The 27,153-nt window shown below is 40.9% G+C and overlaps 1 protein-coding gene and 1 long non-coding RNA gene across 3 annotated transcripts in view; one reads left to right on the forward strand and one right to left on the reverse strand.

Annotated features, from left to right (window-relative positions):
- ATG10 (autophagy related 10) overlaps positions 1 to 22,078 on the forward strand; it is an 80,605-nt gene extending 58,527 nt beyond the window's left edge. For both annotated transcript variants that reach the window (XM_068666767.1, XM_068666766.1), the window contains exons 6-8: positions 18,643 to 18,740; positions 19,028 to 19,147; positions 19,540 to 22,078. In XM_068666767.1, coding sequence (XP_068522868.1) covers positions 18,643 to 18,740; positions 19,028 to 19,147; positions 19,540 to 19,552 — 231 coding nt within the window. In that variant the 3' untranslated portion in view covers positions 19,553 to 22,078. The remainder of the gene's footprint in view (positions 1 to 18,642; positions 18,741 to 19,027; positions 19,148 to 19,539) is intronic.
- LOC137848004 (uncharacterized) lies at positions 331 to 9,580 on the reverse strand. Its single transcript, XR_011091140.1, has 4 exons — positions 3,395 to 9,580; positions 3,083 to 3,156; positions 2,965 to 2,988; positions 331 to 1,320 (listed from the first exon to the last, which is right to left on the reverse strand). It is a non-coding gene; the product is annotated as an uncharacterized lncRNA (long non-coding RNA).
- Positions 22,079 to 27,153: the final 5,075 nt, after the last annotated feature.

Below are 27,153 nucleotides of genomic sequence, written 5' to 3' on the forward strand. Positions count from 1 at the left end.
ACATAAGACTTAGTGTGACCATATCTCTCGTTTAAAATCCTTCTCAAAAGCCAGTCCTGAAAACTGATAATTTCTAAGTAATTTTGGGTTTTGGCAACTATAGAAATAGACTTACTTGCTTACTTAAGTAAAATATAGCGGTGTAATAGTTCAAAGATTGTCTGTTAATCAAATTACCAAAAAGACTGTGTAATTTTCAATTTTAAATAGACCTGCAATCCCAAGAATTGAAGGAGAGAAAATTAGTCTCTCAATCAAATAATATGTTGTTACTGACTAATGTACTTAAGAATCAGTGGTTAATGAACACCATGTTTTACAAGAGGAAGCAGATTAGTAAACTCTGTTATCAGTGCCTTGTTTTAGAGGTATTCAAATCACTTTTATTTGAAGTGGTCTTAAAGTCACTAGATTATTTCAGCAATTTATGTCCTATTCGTAGAATTGTGATGGTGGCTGTCTCGAAAACAGTCCCGTTTGTGCCCAGGAAGATGTGGCTCAGAGCTGAGCTGTGCACTCTGGGTTCTCCACTCAGCTCCAGGCCTCCAGTGCAAGTTTGGACAAAGAGTGGGAACTCTCCAGGTGTGAGGTTTTTTATCATCAGAGGAAGATACCAATGTCTCTTTTCTTTCCCCACTTCCATCACTGGCTTCTTGATCTTAGCTGCTTCCAGGTACACAGGTCTCTTACGGGAGCAGCTGGTGCAACAGGAGTATAACCTCAACTGAGGTCTACAGGTGTTTCCATAATTCAACTAATACAACTTAATTACAGGATGCCTATTTTTAAATGACACTCAATCATGGGAACACAGGCAACGTTGATGTTTTTGCAGCCACAGACTATTATTTGTATTATAATAGCTCCCTGAGAACTTAACAGGCATTGGTTTTCAGATGTTTGTTGTGCATTTCTGAATTCTAATTGTGAGTTTGCAGATTCTGTCATAATAGATGCTTTTAAATAAAGTATTAATTATCTGGGTTGTCTACTACAGAACGAAGATGAGAAAATTAGATTTAATAAAATAATAGATTAGCTGATAACTCCCTTTCTGCACAAGAAAGTTTTGTAGTTCAGATTGTAAAGTTTTGTGATTCATAGCTCAAGTTTAAGATTCAGAGCTAAATCATGACCGTTTCTGCATAGAAAGGCAGAGGATTCAATTAACTTTGCTTTCAATCCATTTGAAAATCCATTGCTGGTAGATAGAGACCAGTAACTCTTAATTACAGGCAGATGCTAGGAATCCTTTGGGGCTGACATCTCAGGTATTTCCCAGATGAGCTGTTCTGGCTTGTGGATAGCTTACAGTCCCACCTGCAAAAATGTATAGGAGAGTCTGTTATCTGCACTCCGGAGGTGTTACTCCTTCTCTACACTTCTACACATCATACTGTGGCCTGAAGCCACATTCACGCTCCTCTATAGAAAGCGCTGTCTCTTTCTATTTGTCTGCAAAGCACTGCAAAAACCCACAGCACAGTGTAGGTAATAAATCATAATGCAGTACTACTGAGAATAAAGCGAAAATAATATGTTTGAAATGTGTAAAATCAGAGTGATGGAAGCCAAAAGGAAAAGCAGGTCACTCCCACCTGGAGATTACTTTTGCCTCTTAAGATACAGTAAAGTAAAACTGGCCTGCATCTGTTAACTAGGGAAGTAAGTGTGTGAGATACATGCATGCAGGGGCTTGCAGGAACAGGTTTTATGTTGGTAAAATGTGTGGTGTGCTGAGCCTCTTGTCTCTGCGGCACCTTTCCAGAAGTGGTTCAGCCCATGAGTCCAGTGACAGAAACTAAGATATAAAGAAAAACATTTTGGAGAAATTAGCGGAGTTATAGCAGCAAAACACTACTGGACATAACATTGAGGTGATATTCCATTAAATAAGTCATTGCAGACTAAGTTAAACTGCTTTTTCCCAAAATAATGTGGATTGTGCCTCAGGCTGATAGCATAATATTGGAACTGCTGGCAGGTAGAAGGTAAGATCCTCCAGCAGTTCCATGAGTGATTTGGAATTAATTTACCTTTTTTTTTTTTTTTTTTCCTATGCCTTTTGTATGTACCTCATTTCCCTGAATACCATGTACCTGTGGCTTACGGCTGTTGAATTCTGCTGACTTGAGGGAGGTTAGCCTGCTTCACATCAGTATTGAACCGGGTCCAAAGGCCCCAGCTGCATTCCTGGATTGAAAATGTACTTTCCCACATGGCTGTGAGAGAGAGCCTCTGGGAAAGCCGCTTTAAGAGGTCTACAGTTTTAATTTTAGATGAAAGCACACAGGCACCGGGCAGTGAGGATGCACTGGCCATCCAGCCAGGTGATAAGAAGACAAAGGGAGTGCATGGTTTTGTGCATACATTTCTGTCTGAGTCTGAGGGGAGGCAAAGCACCAGCACAATTAACAGTGCCAACAGTATTGTATTTTAAGTGCCAACAACTGCTGGTATAACAAACACTTCCCCTTGTAAATTGAGAGATACATATGCCAGATCAAATAGAAAACAGCAGTGAAGATCAGAGCATTCTCAAAGGAATTACAAAAGATAATAAAAACTTACAGTAAGCAATAGCCTGCAAGGCTCAGATCAAAATGGGAGTTAGGTCTGCAAGAAAAAGTGTTTTTTTGCCCTCAAGTGGGCCAGGGTTCTGAACTGAAATACCAAGTGTTTTTTTGTTTTTTTTTTTTCTTTTTTCTTTTTTCTCCTGCATTTCTGCTGACCAATTTTGCTATGTGGGTTAGGCTTTGCCTGCAGGGACATAGATCATGTAATGCAAGTCACTGGGCAAACTCACCAAAACAGGCTTGAACTCTCAGTACACGTGGACAGCAGAGAGAGAAGGTTCAGGATTTTGCTCCAAAACAGAGCAAAACTTCTACGAGCAGTTCACCACTGGGGAAAAAAAAAAAAAAAAAAAAGAGCAGACAACTATCAAAGGGTAATGTTACTTACCTTTTAACAAAGGCTGATTTTGGACTTCAATTCAAGAGTTGACAGATTAGGAAAAAAATTCTTACTGCCATTTTTTAATCACAGACCCAGGATGTTCAACCAAGCATTTGGGACTCACATTTTAAGTGTTTTATGAAATGTGTATAGCATGCCAGTGTACAGTTGTAATACAACTATGTTTTGTCTTATACTCTGTATGGCAAAATATAGCAGAGATCAGGAACTGAAACATAGTATGAACTCTGAAGAGTTTAGCTATTTGGCAATTATATCACCAATATAATTGAAAACAAATTTAAATAAAACTTTGAACTTTTCTGTTACTTTTGATTATTATTTGAAAGGCATGTTCATTTTCAGAGAAAGCGTCTTCAGATATTTTTACTGACTAGATTATTTTTACTGCAGTAAGCAGAAGCCAACTAGTTACCTTCTCATAAATAAATTAGTATGATAAGGTTGCATAGTATTTTATAATGATAATTGATAAATGGTGATGATTTAATTGCACTTCCTCTAGTAATAATCTTAAAATGCTCAAATGAAGTTCCTGTGATTGGCTTTCTTGTGAGTTAAATCTCCCTGGAGTCTTCAGTCATCCCTTTTCTACATCCGGAGATAACTTGCTTTAGCTGTTTTAAATAATACAAATCAATTATAACACACAGCTGTTTAACAAAACTTCTAAATGTTGCTACAGGTCTCTGTGGGTATTTCCTGATGGCTTATAATGACATCAATTTAGCACACCTGGTAAGATCTGTGTTAGCTGGAAGTAGCTTAATTCTGCAATGACAGGAAAATTAAGGAGTATTTATGGATTACTGTTGCATTTCAGAACTGTTGCCAACTGTGATTTTAGCTTCTTTTTGAAGAGTCAGAAAGGGAGTTGCAGACATGGCATGTCTGTGTCCTGAATATCTTCCTTGTAATTTTGTAGATGCTTTTGAGGATATCCTGCATTAGCTATTACTCTCTACGTATTCTGAAAGAATGTCGCTTTGCATTTTTTAATAGTGGATTTTAGAAACGTACTCTTTCGAAGAAGCTCCTTTCTGAGTGCCTGTTATAACTTTCCTGAAATACAAAGAGAGCTTTCCTCAGTTGCCCCTCAGCTGGTTTGTCCCATTCAGCGTGAATTAGGATGCCCTAGGGGATCTTCTGGGCACCTCAGACTGCCATCCCTGTTTTTTTCCTGACTTTTTAATGTACTTCCTAAGCTAGTTATGTATTGGCCTTAATGACAAGTAAGAAATATCGGTGTTTACAAAGGAAGACAGAAATGTCATGAATCATAGAATCATTCATGTTGGAAAAGACCTCTAAGATCATCTAGTATAATCTTTAACCTAATAAGGACAAGTCCAGCATTAAACCATGCTATTAAGTTCTACATCTACATGTTTCTTGTAGATCTCCAGGGACTCAGCCACTTCCCTGGGCAGCCTATTCCAATGCCACACAACCCTTTCAGTAAAGAAACTTATCCTAATATCCAATCTAAACCTCCCCTGATGAACTTGAGGCTGTTTCTCCTTGTCTTATCACTTGGTGCGTGGGAGAAGAGCTCAATCCCCATCTTGCTACGAGCTCCTTTCAGGTACCTGTAGAGAGCAATGATGTCTCCCCTGAGCCTCCTCTTCTCCAGGCTGAACAACCCCAGTTCCCTCAGCCGTTCCTCGTAGGACTTGTTCTCCAGACCCCTCACCAGTTTCATCGCCCTTCTCTGGATTTGCTTGAGCACCTCCATGTCCCTGTAGTGAGGGGCCCAAAGCTGAACACAGCACTTGAAGTGCGGCTCCACTAGAGCCAAGTACAGAGGGACAATCACTTCCCGAGCCTTGCAAATAGGATGAATGTAAAAATAGCACTGGAGAGATTTCAATTAATAACGGGAAAAAAACAACCCAGGAGCATTCTCCAAAACCTCCAAGCAAAAGTATCCAGCTAAAAAAAAAATTTACGGTAAATGTGAATAAAAGTCTATAGAAAGGAATGATGAAGTATATTGTGATAAGGGATGGCAGCAAGAGAGACACATTTCTCTCACATATGCTCTTATATTTAGCAGAGAAGTCCAGTACAGTTTTAGGTAGATACATAGTGGTATTGTGTAAAAAAGCTCCAACGTAATGGTCCTTCTTCGTGTAAATGAACGGCAGGTTCACTGCTTTAAAATCCAGGTATGATACACCAGAGGCATAGTAAATCAGCAGAACTCCAAACATGTCATGGTGAAATGCTAAATGATGAGACAATTTGAAAAGAAAGACCACAAGAACAGGAGAAAGGATCCAAAACAAACAGTGGAGAACAGAGAATAGACCTGAAACAAAGGTGGAAAAATCTTAATATTAAAGTGAGCATATTTTATGACAGGGTAGTGCATTATTTAACAACCAGAAATTTAAAACAAAGTTTCAGTTTTTCAGTTTATCTGTAAAGGTAAAGGTTTATTAGTTTAACTTTTGTTGTTTTGGAAATATTCTCCAGCATGAATAGAAGATGTGCAGCAGTTAAATGTAACTTATGTTTATAGCTAGAACTTCTGTCCTGAAATTACATGGTATTTGGTCCTTCTTGTAGAAGTTGACAATACAGAGTATTAAGGTAAGTGCCTGTGAATAGGAGATTTTGTCCTCTAATTTTTACATACTTGCTTTTCAAAATTATGGCCTGATGATGCATATAGTTACCTATTAAAAGGTGAACTAAGAAGACCCATTTATTTTCCAGGCACCTTCCAAAACTTATTACAAAATAGTAGAATATTTATTGGTTTGGACAATGGGTGAAGGCACTAGCCATTTTCATCCTGTCTTTGTGCTGGGGGGTGTTTATAAAAATGTGCACAGAACAACTTCAGCAGGGAAGAGTGAAACATTCCCACCTCCAAAATGCAGCTCAGTGGTACAGTGGTGTGGCTACCTTCCTATGAAGTTAAGAGCTTTACTCTAAATCAAGAAGAAAAGAAATCTGAATCTAGGTCTCGTGTCTCAGATTAGTTCTTTACTTGCTTGTAGAGTAAAGCGGGGTATAACGGCCATCTCTTCTTTCTTTTTGGTATGTTTTGTACAATACCAGGTTTGGTAGGCATGTTGTGTGGATGGCTGTGGGATTCAGTTTGGGGTGTAGGCCAGAGGTTTATGTTCTCCAGATATAGTTGTTTATGCCCATGGCAAGTAGCAGAAAAATGTTTTCTTCTTCTGTGAGGGGGGACTTAGCACTCTGAGAAACAGGTCTTCCAAAGGCTAGGAGGAAGCAAAGTGAGAATTTTAGAGAATTTTGGATATAAATCCCTGAACATATGTGCCCGAGTTCATTTTTGCTTCTCCTCATTTGTGCCAGTCCATGTCTCAGTTACTTTTTTCTGTTTTTAAGCAAACTAACAAGATGATTTTAAAAGTTGAAGAATAAATCTGATCACAGTCAGGAAAGAAGCATCACCAAAAAATTTTTTTTGTTTTGTTTTTTATGAGTGTCATGTTGTCATAAACCCTGACCTTGCCCTGAGAAAACAAAGTCATAAACACAATCAAGTAAATCTGCTAAGTTTTAATCAATGCTTCGTGATGATGGAATGTAAAATCAAACATCCAAGGATAGAAATCGAATTGCATTATTACAGGAGGCTCAGCAGTTGAAAAACTGCCCAATAAAACAAGAATGAAGGCTTGGTGACTTGAAGGTTCTGTAGAAATAGTCTAAAAAACTAATCTGTGAGTCAGGACTCTGAAAGATCATGGAAGTTAACAGAGCACATGCTGCCTTGCTCATTCCCTGTCCCTCATCAGGTTTTACCAAAACCTCTTCAGACCCAGATGCTTCTGTTATCAAAATATGATTTAGGGCTCTGCCTGCAGGGCACTCCTCCTAACCATGGGAGTGGACAAGGTTCATTTATTGTATGTCGGTTCTGTTTTTGCTGCCAATAGGTTGGTGTTTTGGTTCTTCTAGTGCTTTGCTGTCACCTCAGAAAAAAAAAAAAAAAAAGACATCAGACATTCTGATACTGACTCTCAATGCAGTACTTTGTGAGGACAGTTGCAAGTCTTAAATCTCAGGGCTATATTAAATTCCTAAATGTGGTAGATCATTGTTGTCTATGTGGTAGTCTGTTAAAAGATCCTCCACGCTGTTCCAGGTCTTAGCTTACAGGCTCACCTTGTGTAACCCTTAAAATAGAAAGGTGTGGGCTGCTGACACCAACGCTAATTGAATGAGGCTGAAGATGATTGTGCTGTTTTCCTTCTGCACTGTGCATGCATCTTCATGTTCAGTCTATTCAGCCCTTTTATGAATCCTCATCTACAATGAAGAAAGCTATTCGCATTTACTAACAACACTTCTACTACAAAATGGAATATTTGCAACCCTGTCCCACAGATTTTAAATTTCAGAACAGCAAGTGATAAGGAATTCTCCTGTGTCTGATTTGTTACTATTGTTTATTTCTCAATTTCACCTAAATCAGATGTTTTTCTCCTGTCATGTGGTACTTAGCAGGTAGTTGTAATATCATCTCTGTTATATGTCTATTCTGTCACATAAAAAGTAGTCATCCAAATGAAAACTTCCCAAGAACAGCACAGAACTGCAGTATTTTTCCAGAGTCTGCGCTTTTTCAATATGTAGTTAAGAATCTGAAAGACATATTCTTTATAGAACTTCAATAATCCTGTCCATTACATCACTTAATTTATAGCAATGTTAACAGAAAAATCAATAAACATTATTTCTAAAATGTCAAGGATGTTAATGGTGTGATTTAAAAAAGGAAGAAGATTCAAAACTCTGAACAGAACACTTTGATATAGTGTTGTAGAGGCACATCTTGCTGAAACTGTGGTAGGGAGGATTTAAATCATTATGGCTCAGTCATCTTGAAAAATGTGTGTAGGTAGCTATTCTTAGACATACAAATCTTTCTTGCCATATTGTGGGATTTTGCTAAGTGGGGGAGGCTGTATACAGTATATCTTAACAGAAGGTTGCTAAGATCTCTCTTAAATCACTTTGACTCATATCAACAGTTGCTATGGATCCCCTGCTAATATTTTTGGAAAATTATTAGTACAACTTCCTGAGGAAAGGGAATCTTACCAGCATGGATTGGAAGGCTGTTTCAGAGGGAAAAATCTAAGAACGGAAAAGCTGGGTGAATATTTATTTCAATCTAAAATTTTCTGTGATAGATTGAACTTCTGTGGTTGAAAACAAACAATAGTGGTGTACAAGCTAGCAAGAAGGTTTATTTGAAAACTATGCATTAATTAATAATGTATAGCTGCCCTACAGCTGAGTCATGTTTCTCCCAGTAAGACTTTATGGGCATAAACCTAGATTGACTAATTTCATAGGAGGAATAGACCAAACAGTGGACTAGTACTGAAGGGTATAGAATAAGCGAAGAGGCTTAATGGGTAATGTTCATATGGAGGTGAAAAGTGGTAGGAGGATCCTTGCTGATTTCTGGGGAACAATTCAGGATAGACTTTTAGTGTTATTGCTCCTTGAATTGATCAGTTATTCTGAAATGGAGATTTAATAATATTTCTACACTGATACATAATTAATTGAATGAATTACAGTGTAGTAGTATTGATTCCCTTGATTCTTCTCTGCTTCTGTAGAAAAAATGTGACAGTGCTACACATTGCATTTGCACAATTTCTCTAGCAAGAGAGATTCCACAGAGCCTCCCAAGAAGAAGATGAAATAGCATATTCCTTCCCTGGTCTGGCATTGCTCATTGTAGGCAGAGATGGGTTGCTCTTCTGTCTTCCCCTGCAGTGACCTCCAGCAGGCCTGTATGGACACAGAAAATCATTACTGATATGAGGCTGGTTACTGAATATTCCGCCTAATTGAATGTTCCTGTGAAGAAAAAATTAAAGTACACAGTAATATCGATTGCACAGTGTGAGGCAAATAGATATCATATATGTCACAAAATCAGCTCCACATGAAAGACAACTGTCATGGTCACAAAACTGTTATAAACTTAATAACAATTCCTGTTTTTTTTTTTTTTTCTTTTCTTTTTTTTTTTCCTGCAGCAAGGGCTCTTGGTCAAGCCCTTCTGCAGATTTTATTTATTTATTTAAGAAAAGCTTTTAAAGTGCCATTTAAATGGAGGTTCGGTATCCAGGTTAACAGATCAGCAGTTCAAAAGCATTTAGACCAATTCATGAGACCACTTGTCCATAAATGGATTCAAAAAGACCACGCATGAATGTGTCCTCCATCATCTGTAGTACAACAAGCACAAAGGGAGCAAACCACAGAAAAAAAACGGGCTCTGCTCTACCACAACAGCCTTTCCACCTGCCGCTGTTGCAGACCAGACCCAGTGCTGGATGGATTCTGTTCCCATCCAGTAGGGCACTTCTTACATTCTTCAGACAGTCCGAGGTTCAAAAAGGAAGGTGAACTCATCAAAGGAGATGGATTTTCTTCATATGGTCAGACCAGGGTATGAAGCTGTGTATAGACCCTGAGGACTTGCAAAACCACCTGACAGCTCTTAAAGTTGAAATTCAGACAGAGGCCAGTTTTGCCTTCTCATTTTGTATACTGTGTTTCTGGCTGCATAGCAGCCTAATTCAGGAGTAAGGAGACACACTGCTCAAAATGCCTTGGCAGAATGGGAGTTACGGCTCCTGCAGCAGTGGTATGTTCAAACTTCTGTAGACTTTTGGGCTCTCTGAAGAGAGCTCAGTGTTTCACTCATTTGTTGTCACAGACACTGAGGTATTCCAAGTCTTTTTTGAACTCTGAATACCATTGTTACCAAAGCACTTAGCTGCAGCTCTGGGAAGGTCTTGTAGCAGACTGTTTCAGTTCCTTTTGGCATTTTCTGTTCTCCACCTTTCTTATGCCAGCATTCACTTTTTTTGGTGCTCGCTAATCCCAATTCAAACTTTTTACTCTACCATATAGTGTGTATGGAGATTCTTGGGCAACTTGTGACAGATCAGGCTTTTACACAGCACTATGCTTGTAGCCTTATATTGGGTCTATCATCAGGAAAATTACCACGAATATTGATGGTCTTAAAGTGTCTGTGCAAGAATAAGAATTTGCTGTTTCAGTAGTTATTCAGAGTATTGGTCCAACAAATGGTATTTCAAGTAATATGCACTATGGGGTGCTTTAACTGGAGGATCACAGTCATCTAGCATTATAAGGAGAGATGAGGAACAAAGAAAGTCTTCCTTTGGCCTGAACTCAGAATGAGGGCTGAGTCACATTTTTACGGACATTTGATTGCCTTCTTATATTTGATATAGTCAAATTAGTGTTCTACTGCTCTGCTGCAGAAGAAATTTGCTTTCCATTCATTACCCTGTGGTAATTGTCTGTCTTCTGACAACATTATAGCTATTAGTCATACTTCCTTCTTGATAAACTATATAGAGGAGGTAGAAATATATGCCATCTCATTTGCTAGTTACAGTATTTCAAACTCAAAAGTCCAATGAAAATCTCTCTTCCCAATATCTTCTTGTCCAGAAATTCCTGGGATTATAAAGTGAACCCTTCGGGGGCACATTTATCAAATGCCATTATGGATTTTTTTTTTCTTTTTTTTTTCTGAACTCAACATTTTTTAATCAGAGTTGGAAATCTGTCCCAAAATCTTTCCATACTTATACAGCTTGTTGGATCTTTCAGTTTTGCACCTTAGATGAATCTCTTAACTTAAGAACAGATTTCAAATAGTAATTAATTAAGACTATAAGCTACATAACTAAAATGGTGACAACTGAATTAATCTTATTTTGGCAAGCATGGAAGAGGAATCATCTGTTTATTTTCTTGGAAAAATGGCTGAGATGCCATTTCTTGACAATATAATTATGGACCTGCCAATTTTTAACTATAGAATTTTCTTAAAGAATCCTAAATGCAACTTACATGCTTTTGGGAAGTTTAGGCTTTAAAAACATAGCTTTGTCTGAGCGTCACCTAGTGCTTTATTCCACTTTTTCTTAAATTTAGTAATTCAAATCTGGTTTTATATATAAGCATCAGCAGTGTTGTCTATTCTTGTTTAATGTTATGCTTGTCCTGCGTGACTTAGGTATGCCTTTAAAAGATATTCTGTTAGATGTTAAATTATTAAAAAAAATAAATATATATGTAAATTGCAAAAGAGGATTATCGCCCTCTCAAAACTGTAAATATTCTGGAATAAGGCAGATGAACCAATTTCAGGGATGAAATATGAAATAGGTCTTGGTTATCTAGTTATTTAAGTTATTTTTTATTCTGTAGTATTAAGGTGATACAATTGTACGCTCTGCACAAAAAGTGCATATGCATGTCAGATCTTAAGACATTCTTTTCTGTTGTTATCACTGTCTTAGTTACAGAAACCACTATATGGAAAATGTATTTATCTTCTGAATAAACCTGAAATAGGAAGGGCCCAAAGATGTAAAGTAAATGAAAGTGAAACTTCTGATTAAACACATTTCTGTCTGTTGCCCTTGAAAACACTTTATTTCTGGGTAAATGGCTTTGTCTAAATGACTTTCTAACCTGCACTGTGCATTATACAAGAAAAGCAAAGTTGGCCTCAAAGATTTTGGATTGAAGTACCATTCCTGTTTTGGATGCACGTCCTATTTCTGGTAGCTTTAAAAATGGAAGAGCAAGATTGATGTTTTTGTGACATTTGACTACAGACACGTTCAGGTGTCACATTCAGCAGAAGCTGAAGATGTCAACGTAAGTCACAGTAAGTTAGCAATGTAGAGGTGATGTGTGCATGGAACGTGGTGGTTAGAGCTCTGTCCAAATTAAAAAACAATTTTATTGCAAACTGTAGACAAAAGGCTGCATTCAGGCTGTGATCAGCCAGCTTTCATGTCATTAGCAGGGGTTTAAGATGTCCTTTATGGAAAAAGGAGTGGCAGTTTGTGCTCTGAAGAATTTGTTTCTTCAGAAACAGCATTTCCACCGTCTTGGCCATGATGGATTTGAAACAGCAGGTACAAAGTGTTAAATGTGGTTCATTTTACAGAAATTCTGGCTGCATTAAGTATTCTCGTATATTTGTGTTGCGGAATCTGCCAAAGCAACTCCATTTTCCTCAGAAAAACTCCAGCAGTTTGATTAATTGGTTTTTTGACTTGGACTTCATACTTGATGCAAGAAGAAAGCTTATTTGACTGTGTGGGGTTCACAGTTGTGAAAGTATTAATAAAAACATGTTGCTGAAGGTAGTATGTCTTTGGAAATACACAGGAAACACATACATTAAATCATAAAGGCAACTGTAACTGTCCCTCTCCAAAGAACTTGAGCGGGAATTAAAATCCATCTGTAGCCTTCTCCTCCAAAAAGTGGTTCAGTAATGACAGAAAATCGCTTTTTTCGTCTGATTTTCACTTTTTTTGTCTCATCAGGCTCCTTTCAGGTTTTACCTAGCTCAGTACCATTGCAGATTTATTTTGATTATTTAAGAAAATGCAGGAGAGCAGAGATAGTTGCACTTTTAGAGTCATTCTCCAGCACCCGCTACAGACAGAAGTAGGCTGTTTGATCCTCAGCACGCTTAGCGATAGGAGTCCTTCTCTGTGTTTTACTGCAAAGTTGTAGGAACTTTCCTCAGTTACATCAGTAGGATGACTTGACTTCTGTTTGTAATATGTCACCTGTCCCAGGTAATAAACTATGCTGTGCCCACTAAGACGGAAGGAGCTTTTAAAATGCTTTTTGGATATGACAACTTTTACAGCAAGCACATTCCTTTCACCAGCCATTTTGCCCCATCTGAAGATTTTTTTGATTATCACTTCTCTGTAACCAATACCAGTCCTATTCCTTAAACACTGTTTTTATGAAGTGGCTGCACTAGTAGAAATGTTGTGACCCACATCAGTAGAAAGGAAAAGCACTACACAGTTAGTATTCTAGCAGCTTTATTACTATCATCTGTGCCTTCCAACGGGATGATAGAAATTCCTGGTGTAATTGAAATTCCTTAATGCTGCTTCTGCAACACAGCGGTGCCATAATAATGGAGTTCCTGTTGCAGTAATTCCATTATTAGGGGAAAATCTGTAAGAAGAAGAAAACAGAGAGAGATGTTTGGAACATGGTTCTTGTAACAGCTGTTGCTGTCCTGTTGCCTTTGCAAGTACCATTACTGGACCTTGTAATCACAACACGCATATGCTCATCTGACTTCACTGCTCAGGCTTAATGTCCCCCTAGCCCTCATTCATAAAAACATTACTTGCTTTTTACACCCAAACTGGAGCGTGTGTGTAATCGAAGCATGAAGTCTTCCTTTGACCTCAAGTTCAACGTGCTTTGGGTTCCACGTGTGCAGTTATTGTTGTGGTCGTGGGACATAGAGTCAATCTGAAGAGAAAAATTATATTGCTGTCTTTCTGAATAAGAAGAGTTTGATTTTATTGACAAGTAAGTTACTACTGGTGTGTATAAAAAATAAGGAATGAAAAAGGAGGTTGTGAATTCAAGGCCATAAAATACTTGCAGCATCATAACCCTGTGTGAAGGATTTTTAAATAAGAGTAGGCATTTATTTCAGTAAGTGGGGTTAAAAGTTGGTGAAAAGGGAAGGGCCTGCAGCTTCCTTATTCATTGCATCACTGTTTCCATTTTCTTGAATGGAAGAGATTATGGAGGTCACGATTTATTAATCCTACCTTCTTTTTCTGACCTGATGATTGGGATTGCAAACACTGCTGGGAAAATACCTGGAGATGGTAGGTGCTGGATGTGGTGTTTGGTGGCAGTATCCTGCATGAAAGTTTTGACACCCCTCCGTGATGATATTTGTAAAACAACATCATGCAGACTGGATCGGGGCAGAGTTAGTTTTAGGTACAAATCCCTTGCACTATTGTAAACGGAGAGGCCATAAATGTTATGATGTACGATCTAAGGCAGGTTAATGTAGCACTGGAGAAAATAGAAGCCATTACGACTGGGTGAGCTCCAGTTATGACAGAGAAGATAAATGGTGCTGTTACAGGAGATGTACTGACAACAAAATACCTGCTGGCTGGCAAAGAGAATAGCGGAGCACAGCACAGCTACCTACAGGCAATTACCCGATACCTGAAGTAATGTTTATTTTTAATTCAAATCTGACTTGGGTAGTATTTCCTACGCGCACTGATAGGTAAAGTGACATAACCCAACCTGATGGAAGTTTTGTATTTGATTGTATGTGCACGTCGGAGCCACCCATTTTTTTGCCACTATTCAGACTCATCTCTGACATTTCACTGCATTACAGGCAGTGCTCAGGGCCGGAGATGAAGCTCGTCTTAACCCCTTACACCTCACGGCCTTGCGAGGACAGCCCAGTTACATCAGTAAATGGGGGCAGAACGGGTGAAGGACAGTTGGTCGAGTACTGGCATACCTGACAGGCTTCATGAAAACAGGCCTCTCTGTGCCACACAGAAGAAGCTGCTGCCAAACTGAAATGTTTCCTCGTCCTCAGGGAGCCTGTGGCATTCCTTTGGTCGTCGTTGTTGCTGAGGGTTCGGGCACACTAACAAAAACCTCAGTGAAAGAGGTTTACATACAGAAGCTGTTACGCTCCTCAGTCATGTGTAGTGTCCCTACACAGAACTAAATTCATTATCAAACTACCAGTGAAACATTTCACATCTCTTACGTGGTTTTGTGAGAGAAGTTGAGGCAACAGGGACAGAAACGGGTGCAGATCGTCCTTTCAAGTCGTTCTTGATGTCACCTAAAAAAGATGTCTTCCTACAGAAAGGAAATGGAGCTTCCATATTCACTGGAGCTGGTTGCGGCCTGTAAAAACTTGATTTCCAGTGAAAGTTGGGTCAGGCTCAAGAGATACGCAGGTGTGTGACGGACGCCAGTGTCAGGTGCTGATCAGCACTGTGAGCCAGCGTGGGGATGGCAACAAGAAAATAAAGCAGCTGATTTCAAATTAACTATCCGAGCATTTCTGTCCGGAAGAGTTGAGAGCAACCTGTAAATGGGTTCTTTCTGTACAATGCCAGCGAGTAATTGCTAGGATTGAATTGAAAGTCACACACGTTTCTCTGTAAAAGGCATTGCTATGACCGATTAAGAATGAGGAGACTCTTTTTTACTACCTAAAATGGTCTTTTTTTTTTTTTTTTCATGAAACCTCAATAGGACTTTATGGTTTTCCCAAAAGGGATGCACAGATGAGCCTAGCTGAAGGCTAGTATTGTCGTCCCAGCATTTTGCCAGGATACATTTCACTGCCTGTGGAGTATCTTTATTCCAACAGATGACTGTGGCAGGTACTAGACAGGTTCCTGGAGCTGACGCAGCACTAGCTCCTTCGTTCTCATGAAGTTCACTTTGGACAGTGTTTGAGAAGGACTCGGGAGTGATCACACTGCAAATTCGCAGCCCTCTCTCAGGACATACCATGAGTGACAGAAGTGCACCTTTCTTGCTTCTCCTGATGGAGCACCTCAGCACAGACCCCTGGGGTGGCAAGATAAGCCACTGCCTTCAGTTCTGGACTCATCTGCAGTGATGACCAACAAGGACACTAATTAATGCTGGTTTGACTGACAATTGCATGTAAGCTGTACTACAATAGTGAGTTCTAGCTACTGCAAGCCCGGTCTGAAATATGAACTGGTGACCTGGCAATAAAAATTCTCTATAGCCCAGTATCAATTCTGAAGTCATTCAGAGCTTTGATAACTCTTTTTTTTTTTTTTTTTTGGCAGCTGTCCGGTACTTCCAACAGCTCTCCCCCCGTGCCTCAGCCAATTCCCTCCTTAGAAACTCCTGCTTGGCTCAGGAAATCTTTCAATCTCTCCTGCTTCTGTGTGCTTACTGTCAGACGTACAGAGCATGACATATTCCCATCTTTTGGGTTTTGAATGTTTCTGAAAAGTGTAGCATTCTTGCAGTTCCATTCCTTTCATTTGAGGTGAAAAAGACAAGTGGATTCAATCAGCTTATTGAAAAATTCCCATTTTATACACAACAATTTTCTTGACACCATATTTGCTAAGGATCTGTGTAATACCTAAATTTCATGGATTAGAGGTAAACAAGTAAGTGACAGTCCTCAGCTTGCCTAAGTGAAAGCCAAAGCAGCTCTCTGTGAATGTGCATCTGTTGTGCACGTGCCATGCCCGCAGCCTCACCAAGGAGCAGCACAAGTTTCAATGAACCCCTGGGTCACTTCATTGCTGCCATTCAAAATTAGGTGGATCACACTGAAATCTGCACTGCTCTGGCACTGGTGTTGCTTCAGAAGAGCAAGAAGGAGGGTTTGAGTAACCCAAACCAAGTGTCCTCAGAGTATTTCTATCAACTCTGAAGCCGGTGGCTGGGTCCTGTCGCAGAAACCTCTCCCTTTACATCTGCTGGATCAGGAGGGGAATAAAGCGCCTTTCCACTGTTCAAGAAGAGTGGAAGAGATGCTGCAGAGAGTTTGAAGTTGAGTGGATTTCACCACTGTCACGTGCTCAGGAGTCTTAAGTTGGCACTAAAGATGGGATCAAGGGTATTACACTTCTGAAAAATTGGGGAGCAATACACTTTGCTTTTTCATACAGACATGTAATTGTTAGTGTTTGGGATTTTTTTCAGTCTCACTCCGTTGTGTTGTAAGGAGAGGAAGAACTAAAAGAAGAAAGATGAATAAGCTATTTAAAAAATCGTCTCTGGCTGCCGTTGGCTGTCATTCATCGGAGGTTTGCTATAGCAAGAACTGCAGGATAGGATGAAATACCAGGTCACGGGATGGTTGGGATTGACTTTGGGCTGAACATTCATCTTTGGAAATCATCCTTGTTCTTTTCTTGCAGTGCTAAGACATTCAAAGCCCAGCGGATCTTCTGTGTTCTCTTTGGGGCTGTGTATTATCTCTTTAGACTTTTCCTTCACGTAGGGGAATTGCTCAGCTTGCTGCTTGATGTACTTTGTTTTGTTTGGTTTGGCTTAATAGTTTTGTAAATACTGTTAACTATCTGTTTTTACTGTCTTTGAGGAATACCATTGGCACAACCTATGTATTTTGTAGAATTGCTTAGAGATCTGAGATGATTTAAGCTAGCAGATAATTTGAATGGATCTTTTATTCAAACTGTTAGCTTTTCTCAGTGGCAAACAGCATCAGTTCACTGTTACCAACAGCAGATGGTAGCATTCATGGGTAAGTTATCTGTTTGCACTGTGATGTAAAAACACAGCTTTCTGAACATTATTTCTGTATGTTGTGAAGCATCTGGAAGTTTTAAAAAGTTCTCCTAGACACAAAAGGATTGATCCTAATGAGTGTGTTTTTAGCATGAGAACCAATTGTCCCTTAACTGCAAGAGACACTGTGATTGATACAGGATATGTCCTCTTTGCTGAAGGTGACAGGCCAGGATTTGTCTTCATTTGTTAGCAGGGGGTTGGGAAAGGAGTTTTTACTGTATTGTAAGAAGATTTAGCAGTCCTCCTCTCTTCAGTGCAGGCAATTTGCTAAATCCTAAGACAAAATGCAGCCACAGAACCAGGGGGCTCTGGCTGCAGTTATATCAGCCTGGACAAAGGGATTATGTCTCGGAGACTAAGATTAGTATAGTTTCTTCTTGGCCAACCGTAGTAGAGCCACCACAAGAAGTGCAGCTAAGGAAAAGGGCCTTTACCCAGAATAAAACACCCAGTCCTCACGGTAAGTCTCTGCCAAGGCTCTGGCTCTGGCAGTCTGGGCTTGGCTGCACGCAGGCTGTGCTAGCCTTCCACGTCGGGCATCTTTCTCGCCTGGAACCACTCTCTAGCTGTTCCCTGCTGTGCTGCACTAAGTGCTTTTGCCCTTCCTGAGTGTGGGGATGAGGTAGGATTTGTTGATTTTGGTGCAGAAGCAGCAGCAGTGACCTCAGCAGCATTAAAGGAAAATCAGTTCCCCGGGGCACAGTGCGTGAGGCAGATGTGCTGATCTCTTGGTATCACTGATGCAAGAGCAGATGAGATCACTGTTAGGGCTGTGCATGGAGTGCAGGTTTGATTCAGTCAGAGCACGTACTTAGTTTCAGTGCCTGTTGGAGAAGAAAGTGAAAGCGTTGTGCGGCATCAGATTGAGTTTTCAACAGCACCCCGTGCGGTGTGAGGGTGGAAAGGAACACACAAAGCCTTAGCAAAGCCTTGTAGGGAGTGTGTATGGCTGCAAACTTAATTGTCACTATATGGCTTTTTTTTTTCCTGCAGGACAGTTTTGATTGGGCTCTTAGCAAACAACTGTGTTTCAGGATACTTTTTTTTTTTTTTTTTTCCCCATAGAATAGCCTAATGTGAGGATATGCCATCTAGTGGAAGTTAAAGCCACCCTGAGGGCTCTTCCTCCATTCCTGCTTCCTCTCGCAAGCTCCGCATTAAACTCCATTTATTTCTCAGCACCTGTTTGACAAGACTGTAATTCCAGCTGCTTTTGAAAACTTTTACATTTGAACTAAACTGTGGCATTGCCTGCTTGGTGCTTTTATTTCTCTTTTTAGATAAGAAAATATGCTGTCAAGTATTGATATGTCAGCGACTGCTTGTAGAAAACCAACGTGAATTGAGAAAAATTGCATCAAGCATTAAGTGGACACTGCTTTGTCTGTTTCAAGTGTAAACAATATATTTTCTGTTTTCTTCCTGCATAGTAAAACAACTGATTTTCCCTCTTAGGAGCACCCGTTACTTGGGCAACCATTTTTTGTTCTACACCCCTGCCGGACTAATGAATTCATGTCCTCTGTACTGGCCAGCTCACGGAAACAGAACAGGTAAGAAACACTACTGTGCTTTGCAAGGCTTGCTGTGGTGCAGGCAAAGTAAGTCAGCTAGGAAGTGAACATCATCAAAACAACTTCCTTTATCCAAATAGAAAGGGATTCTGTACTGTCGCTTAAGCGCTGAAGGCTGAAGTACGCTTGATGTAGATAAAGTAAAGGAGTGGCCCCACTTGAAGTTGTTTTTATTTTATTTTATTTTTATTTCTGTGACTGTCAACTCTATCTGCAATGCAGAAAAGTTGGGTAAGATGTTTATGTATTTTTCTGTCCTTTTCTAGACACACAAATTACATTATATTGTGGCTGAGTACTGTAGGCCCAGTTGTGGGTCTAAATCTACCTTTGAGTTATGCAAAACTAGGACCGGAGCAGAATGTAAGTGCTGATTTAAAGGAAAGGTAAGATAAAATTACATCACCATTTTTCTCTCCTGTCCTCCCACAAAATTTTAAGAGATCAGAATTGTCAAAACATTATCTTTGCCTTTGGAGCTCTTCAAATTCATTTGGGACTCACCTTCAGATATTTTGCTTACATGGCTGCCTTACTGCCTTTCCTGCTTCGCAGTGAAAATGTACGCAGAGGGAGGTGTGTTTGGCACATTGCTGACAGCCTTCCTGACTGTCAGAAGGTCCCTGGTAGGGAGGTCTCTCTCAGGTGTGTAAGAGCATTTTGTGGTGGTCCCTCCAGCACGTGGTTGATGGTGTGATCTAGAAAAACTGCTGCAGTAACTTTCAGTTTCATCCCTTCTCTTTTTTTTTTTTTTTCCTGTTTGATATCTCCTCTTCAGACCCACGAATTGAAGGACAGCTGATGATTAGCAGTAGTAAACTACTGTAGTAGTGTAGGAAGTCTGCTACTGTAGACTTCCCTACAGAAGAAACCAAACACAGACGAGAGGAATCCTACCTGCTTGGTAAGCAATACAGCGTGGAAAAACAACTGTTCATGGCTCTTTCTTTGTCAAGAGCATGTCTGGTTACAGCTGAAGACCTAGGAGCTGGATGCAGTTGTGACAACTCACAAGCACCACCAAGACCCATGATAGCACTGACCCTTTGAATTCACTCACTTCCTTTCTCTGTTTTACTGAGACTGTGGCCTTAATAGAACTGCACACAAATGCAGAAACTATTACAGAGTTGAAATACTGCATTTGGATCTTCTAAACTTACCTACTGACAGTCACATCTCTAGAAAATCCACACCGTGTGTGAGGATATGTACAGCAAAGTACTTGAAGGATGTGGTTTGTGGATGTACTTCCAGCAATCGGTATATGGGCTGAGCCTACTTTGCCTTGGGATCACCTTCTCCATCACAGCCTAACACATGGACCCTCCTCATATTCCACACCACACACATAGCATATCTCAATCCTACGGCTGAGTAACACTGAGAAAATGTGTATGTCATGCTTCAGGGAGCAAACAGGATCAGGAGTCTACGAACAGGGTACTTACAGCCTACATCTGACTAAGCAGGTGTGGTTCTAGAGTTCAAGGTGCCTAATGCTATCATATGAGAACATCTGGCCTGTCCCTGCTTCACTGCCTCCGAAGGAAGCTTTGCCATACCCTGAGGGAGCAACTGTTGTAGTCAATTAGTATTTCTGATTGTACTAGTCATCGTTTACACGTTTAGTCCCTATCCTGCAGCCTTTGTGCAAGCCTCCCCTGACAGCTGTTGAAGTTTGAGCAAGGAGGAATCGCATAGAAGTGCAATCAGCGAGAAACAGATTAGATGTAACTTCCATACAAGCCATCTTGGACTCCTTCCCAATCACATTTTATGTGTGGTATAAAACAGACCACAAGTCCTAAGCAGTTGAGATGGAATTACGGATTTTACTGTATGTGTTCAGCAATATGTCACTTACATAGAGAGCCCAACGTATGCCACATCAGAGCTGTAGATGTAAGCTGCATCGGATTTCAAATTCTAGGTTTTCAGATATTTTGATTGGTTGCATATTTTTAACTTGCATCACATGTTATTGGTGGATTGAAATATAGTACACCTTTTGCAATTCCACTAGTGCACAATTGTTTTGCCAATAATTTGGAATTAGTAATGAAAGCACATCGTTTATCCCATTCTGGATCCTAACAATCTGAAAGCCGGTTTTCCCATGAAAGATCTGTAAAATCTGGACTTCCATTCCTGTACTTTGACAGCATCTACATTGCCTTGCTTCACACTTTTGGCAACATATGCTTGATAACTCCATCCACGGCCCATTTTCAAACTTAAGGAAGATTTGCCCAGGAGGGAAAACAAGAAGCAGATAGGAGCAGTTGTGAGAGCCATTAAATGCTCATCCTGCTCTGCATTGTTATTTGCGATGCAGTGGAACAGGGGTGAAAACAATCAGCTTTTTCTCACCTGCCCAGCATTGCTGGCCAGCTCTGTGCTAGCTTCTGCTGCCTCTGCCCACCACAGTGACAAACTCAGCCTTCCCTGGCTAATCCTTCAGACCTTTGTTCTTGGTATAACTCAGAACCAGCCCCAGGCAGCATTATTTCAGCCAGGGTCTGAATTAGCTCCTGCTGTCCTTAGGATCAGGGAACTGGAAAGAATTGATGGAACGTTTCATGCAAACCATCAGCACTGAATGCTGCATCAGCGTATCTGAGGATCGCTTAATGCTCATTTTCCCGCAGCATCACAGATGTTACCTGGTACTGCACTGAAGGTCAGATATACAGAAGAAATTCCACTGCTGAATAGCATGAAAACCAGAATGCAATCCTGGACACCGAGTGGTTTTGGAACAACCTACGGATGCTAGTTTTAATGTTTTCATACTCTAGACAAGAACCTTTCCTTGATAAAAGAAATGGAAAGAGCCTTGAACATCCTTGAGTATCATTTCCAGTAGTCGTTGTGAGGCAGTGAGACACATCAGCTGCCGAGATGCCGCTGTGCAGTTTACAAGCATAGTTTCACAGACATTTTGTAGAGACCAGCTCTTGCTGTTTCTGCCTCCAAAGCAGAAACTGTGGTGCAATGCTACTGTTTGAAACAGGCTTTGACGAGTCAGGTTTCTTCACTGTCGTCAGCAAGACTGCTTATTGCAAGTCTGTTAAGTATCGGTCCTCTGCTCAGAACATCAGCATCTCTCCCATCTGCGTGATACCGTGCACTGGACTTGGTACCTAAACAGATTGTAATTGCAGACAAACAGAAACATGAAATGTCTGGGAGAATAAACCCCTTTTCCACCCCATCAGCCTTACATTGCACCCTAATCTTCTTTTATTCAGTGATTGCAATAAAAATGGATGTGTATGTAGATAAGAAATAAATAAACACTTATTTGACATGAAGGAATTCTCAGCACGCTTTGCTTTCTATGTTAATTTTTCATTTGTAAACAAAATAGAGGATTATTTGGGCAGGGCATTGCATGTTTTTATAGACCTGAGATTTCCCCTGTCAGGGACAACCCTAGGCACTTGCTAATGGATGGCTGCACACAGCGGGATACTGCTCTGTCAGTGTCCTGGCAGTCACACTCCAGCCTCTAGACATCCTCTCCTGGTCATCATTCTAGGATACCCCCAGGTGTCTTGTAACCATGCATACACTATGCTGGAAAGTCAAACTTTTTCCCCATTTCCGAAACTCTCTCTGTCCTGCTTCCTTCATGCTGATAAAACCTCTCCAAATTCCTCTGCAGTGCCTTGACTCTGTTCCCAGTTTCTTGGGCATGATGATGGTAATAGAGAGCATGAAGTGGATGAGCAAACTGACAGTTCCCTGCCCTGCGACAGTTCTTAACCTTTTAACAACATAAACATCTAAGTAACAGAGCAGTATCATCGTCATCATCGGTGTCAATGCTTCCCTGAAATTTGTCTGCAGTACCAGCAGGCAAAAATTCAGCTCAGCTAGTACAAATACTCTGAGCTTAGGCTTAGAGACAAACACAGGGTACCTAAATGTTGGGGATCAAGGAGTGAGAGGATTGTGTTTAGGCATCTACTTTCTAATGGCTAAGTGGGAGGTAATTCACCATTTACACCCGTGCTGTAATAATTTACAGAATATCTTACCAAAAAAGCAAAGGTACAAAAATCTTGTTTTATTTCAAAATTGAGTGAACTCTGCTTCACTATTTGGTAGTTTTATTTAGCAAATCTACTAAAGGTTTTTAGATTTGAACTTGGGTTTTGATTACGTACATTATCTGAAATCTTGCAGCCTAGCAGAAAGACAATTTCTGCATCCAAAGAGTTGTGTAGATTTGCTCAGCCATTCATCCTTGTTAATCTGGGAAGACATATTGAGGACCATGGCTTCTGGGGACTTCTTTAAAGGGAACTGATTCATACCTGCCTTTGGTTACAAGAATCAGCAAGAAGAATGAATTTTATGTGTTCAGCTAAGCCAAAAATGGGCTTTTGTTTGGAATGCAGTTACAACCTACAAAATCCCTCATTTGTGTCAGCATGATCAGGTTAGAATTTAGCCCCCATCTGGTCTGCCAGAAGGTCTGTCATTGTTCGGTTTTGTTTTCTAAAAGAAACACTCCTTGGGTCAAATTGCATGCTTGTTTTCACAACAGTCAGTGTTGAGCTAGCTAATTAAAGCTGAGTATGGTGAAGTAATCAATATCAATTCTTGTTGCAACACCATGAATTTCAGAGAAAGTTCTTCATTTTTTTTTTCTTTTCTTGCACCATTTGCTATGACTACAGTTTAATGAGTTTGCCTGGACATCTGTATTTATATTGCATAGCATTTCAGCTCCAGCACAAAGGAAAATGATTGCTCTTTCCTGTGAACTGTGAGGTTATAACTGTTTCCTCGAAAGTACTCTCTTCTAGAGAATAGAGTATGTATGAATATCCGTGCATATTTTTAATCATGTGTATAAGGCTTTTAAAAGTGTTTCAAAGAGTTTAAGACATTTCTTAGCAATGAGTTCTTACCATGTATAATAAAAAATGTACAGCTAGAGTTCGCAGCTGCAAAGCTGGCATGTTGAATAGCTGCAGCAATAATTCCTAAATTTGGAAAGCTGAGCTAATACAAAGGTATGCTAAGAGAGTAGCCCTGAAGAGAAGAACCTTGGACTGAGTGCTCAGGAAGAGAGAGGATGGTGTTACACCTGTTAGCTTTATGTCCTGGTTTGCATTAAAGTCTTAAAAGTGCTTGAAAAAACCTACACCAGAAGGAAACTTTCGCTTACCCACTGGAGCGTTTGTTGTGACTGTCACCTACTGACGATGAATTTCAGCGTAAAGTGAGAGAAGAGTTCACTGCTGTGCTTGGAGTCATGTTACAGAATCTCACCTTGAACACCTTCTTTGTCCTCGAGCCTGTTAGGAAACAGCACGTTTTCCTGTAGCATTATTTTCCAGTAACGTTGTTAGTGCAGCAGACTGGAGGAAGTGGCCCCAGCTAAAGAGACAAGGACGCGTGCTTCTCCGTGGCTCCGCTGGGTTCAGCACCGGGCGGAGGGAGGTGGTGTTCAGGTGCCTGTTTCCCCCCCTCCCCATGTTACTGCCTGGGATGAGGCTGTTGGCAGTAAGCAGATTTTCACCAGCAGTCATCTGCATCACCAGAGATGATCTCTGGTACTGGGTCTGTCTCTTGGAATACGTCACCTTACGGTGCAGAGCAGAGACCTGACAATTTTTGCTTCTGCTGAGCAGGTGCTGCTGTTGATGCCACTCCACTTCAGGGGCAGGCAGAGCCCTGAGCACGGGCACAAAAAGCTTTGGCAACCTGCAGAAACCAGCTAATCCTTCTGTCCTTTGCACCTGATCCAGGTGAAAATCCTGACCTGTGGTGGCTTCCAGGCAAGCCTTACTTGGCCAAATATTGATTTTCCTGGGTTTGTGAGGTTTATTCTCCTGCATACAGCAGTCAGGTATCATTGGCTTCATATGGTTAGCCAAGTGCTTCAATATTTACACACATTTGTTAATGAACAAGAAACAGGGACTGCTGCATCTATCACACAAGCTCACCACTGATCTCTGCAGGCTGCCTTCTGCTTCAGAGGGTTTGGTTGAATAACACACAGTTCCAACACTTTTATGTTAGGCTTCAAACTACTTTACTAGTGACTTGGTGATGAGGTTTGTTTTGACTCTTCTTCCTTTGATTTCTTTTCTGCATCATCCAGACAACACTGGGTAATGAGATCCTGGGCGGTGGCAGAACCCACAGACGTACCCTCGAAGAATCCTGGTGCCCAAGGGCTGACCAGACATTACTTGCTATCATGTTTGTGAAACAAGTGACAAAAATTGCAACTCAAGATGTGCAACTAGCTTTAATGTCTTCATGGGTTACTTCTTCTGTTCCCAGATCCCTGCATTTTCTCACTTCTTACAGTGAATAATATCCACCCATCTTAGTAACACACCACAGGAGGCTAAAAAAAAGCTCCTTAATTTAACCAAACCTGTGCAGTGTGCACATGGCTGATGGAGTAATCTGTGTTCTTCTCTTCCATGTTTCTGATCTAACAAGATTTATGGTGAATTTACTCCATAAGCTCTTGCATTACTAGGTGCACCTATCCCCCATTTGGCTACACACAGGCAGTAAGGCAGTGAGCGTCCCGCTTTTCTAGTGAGAACTCACTGAATCAGTTAAAAGCTAAATTTACCACTTCGAAGACTTGCTTTGTCGAAGTGCACTTAACTTTCCGGTTAGCACCTTCCATGCCGCAGCTTTTTCGTGCTCATAGCAACATCTAGTGGCAAGGCTACCTCACCACAATGCCCTCGTGTCTGAAACTGGTCTAGCTCCACTAACCCCCAGGTAAACCTTCGTCTCCTCTACTGCCAGAGTGACTGAATTCAGAGTTTGAAGCATACAGAGGCCTCTTTGCTGGCTGCAGCATCAAGGCACTGTCACAGGAAGCCACTCTAGGATTTTTTGCTAAGCAAGAAAAGCAAATCAAAAGGAAGAGACTCGGTTTGCTGGAACAACAAAACCAAAGCTGCTGATTTACTCAGGTGAGGTAATGCAGCTCCTGTAGAAGCTGACCTGGTATCCGAACACCAGCGGCTGTGCAGAATATCAGCATACACAGGAGCGTGATTTCTGAATTCAGCTGGCTGACTGGGGCCTGCCTCCTCCCCTAGGAACCGCTGTCTGCTCTGCACGCTGTGGATCACACCCCTGAATTCAATGGTTAGGTCTGCTAGCTTCCAGTCATGCTGTGGTCAAGGATCACCTGAAAAAAATTGGTCATGCTTTAGCTGTTTTGCATGTAATCACGTATGTGATTCCTCTCGCGTGTACCTACAGCTGGTTTGGTGCATGTCAGTAGTAAATACAGCTGTACGACTGGCAGCCAATTCCTTCAAACCTGGCTGTCTCTTTACGTTGTTCCACTGCTAGATTAAGGCTAGATTTCACCATAGGACATGTCTGCAGCTCTGTCTGGTTATTGCTTATATACTCCTTGTTTCACGGAAGCGTTACGCAGAGCCACAGCAGGCATGTGTAGAGGATGGATCTGGAATTTCTGGGCAAATAGCACAGCTGAAGTTACTGGGCATAAACAGTAACTGTGATTCAGCAACGCTGTAAGAAATGCTGGGCAGATGTGGAAGATCCTCGAAATTCATCCATGCACATTTTGGGTGAAGGAAGAATGCATCCAGAACACACGTACGGTTGTATGAAAGAATAGAAATGCCAGCATTTAGCTCTCCGTTATCCAAGGAAAGAGGAGGGCTAGCGAACAACAAATCGCAGTAAATAAAAGCGGTGGTAGTGGGCACCCTGCAGAGATGCTGGGGATAGCTGGTGGCGTGGCCCACCCAACCTCTTCGCTTTGGCTCCGTGTGCTGAAATACGGTTACCAGTGCTGTGCATTTACACTGTGCCTTAGAGTAGTCTGGTGGAGGTCCAAAAACCCTCTTACCTCTTCTCCATCTGTTTCGCAGCAGGAAGAGTTGTTGTCTCTTCCCCAACTCCTCATGGCCCCGGTCATCTCAGCATCCATCTTCTCTGCACCAAAGACCGCTTTGCCTCTACAGTTAAGGTCTCTGAAACTCTTAAGGGCATGTAAGTCAGGTTGCAACAAAGGGAGTGCTGATTCTGGAATCGGACAGCAGCTTCCCCAAAGTTCCCCAGGAAGCGGGGAAGGGGTGCAAGGAAGGTTTCCTTGTGGTTACAGCAGTTACAAGGGTAAGGGATGCCTGAGGTCAGCACAGCCTCTGTGCCTGACCCGAGCAAAGAAGGGAATCTGAATCTCACAAGCTCCCAGGTGACAACTACAAAACAATTAGCAGCAGAGATCCTCACTCTGTTCTTAAGTTTTATTTCCCTTTCATATAAATTAGCGAATGCTAATTGAAGCAGAGACTCTCAGATGAACACACAGAACTGTGATTATAATGAGGGAATTAACACTCCAGCCAAATAAATA

This window comes from Anas acuta, chromosome Z (genome assembly GCF_963932015.1).
Source record: "Anas acuta chromosome Z, bAnaAcu1.1, whole genome shotgun sequence".
In the NCBI taxonomy this organism is placed as follows: Eukaryota; Metazoa; Chordata; class Aves; order Anseriformes; family Anatidae; genus Anas; species Anas acuta.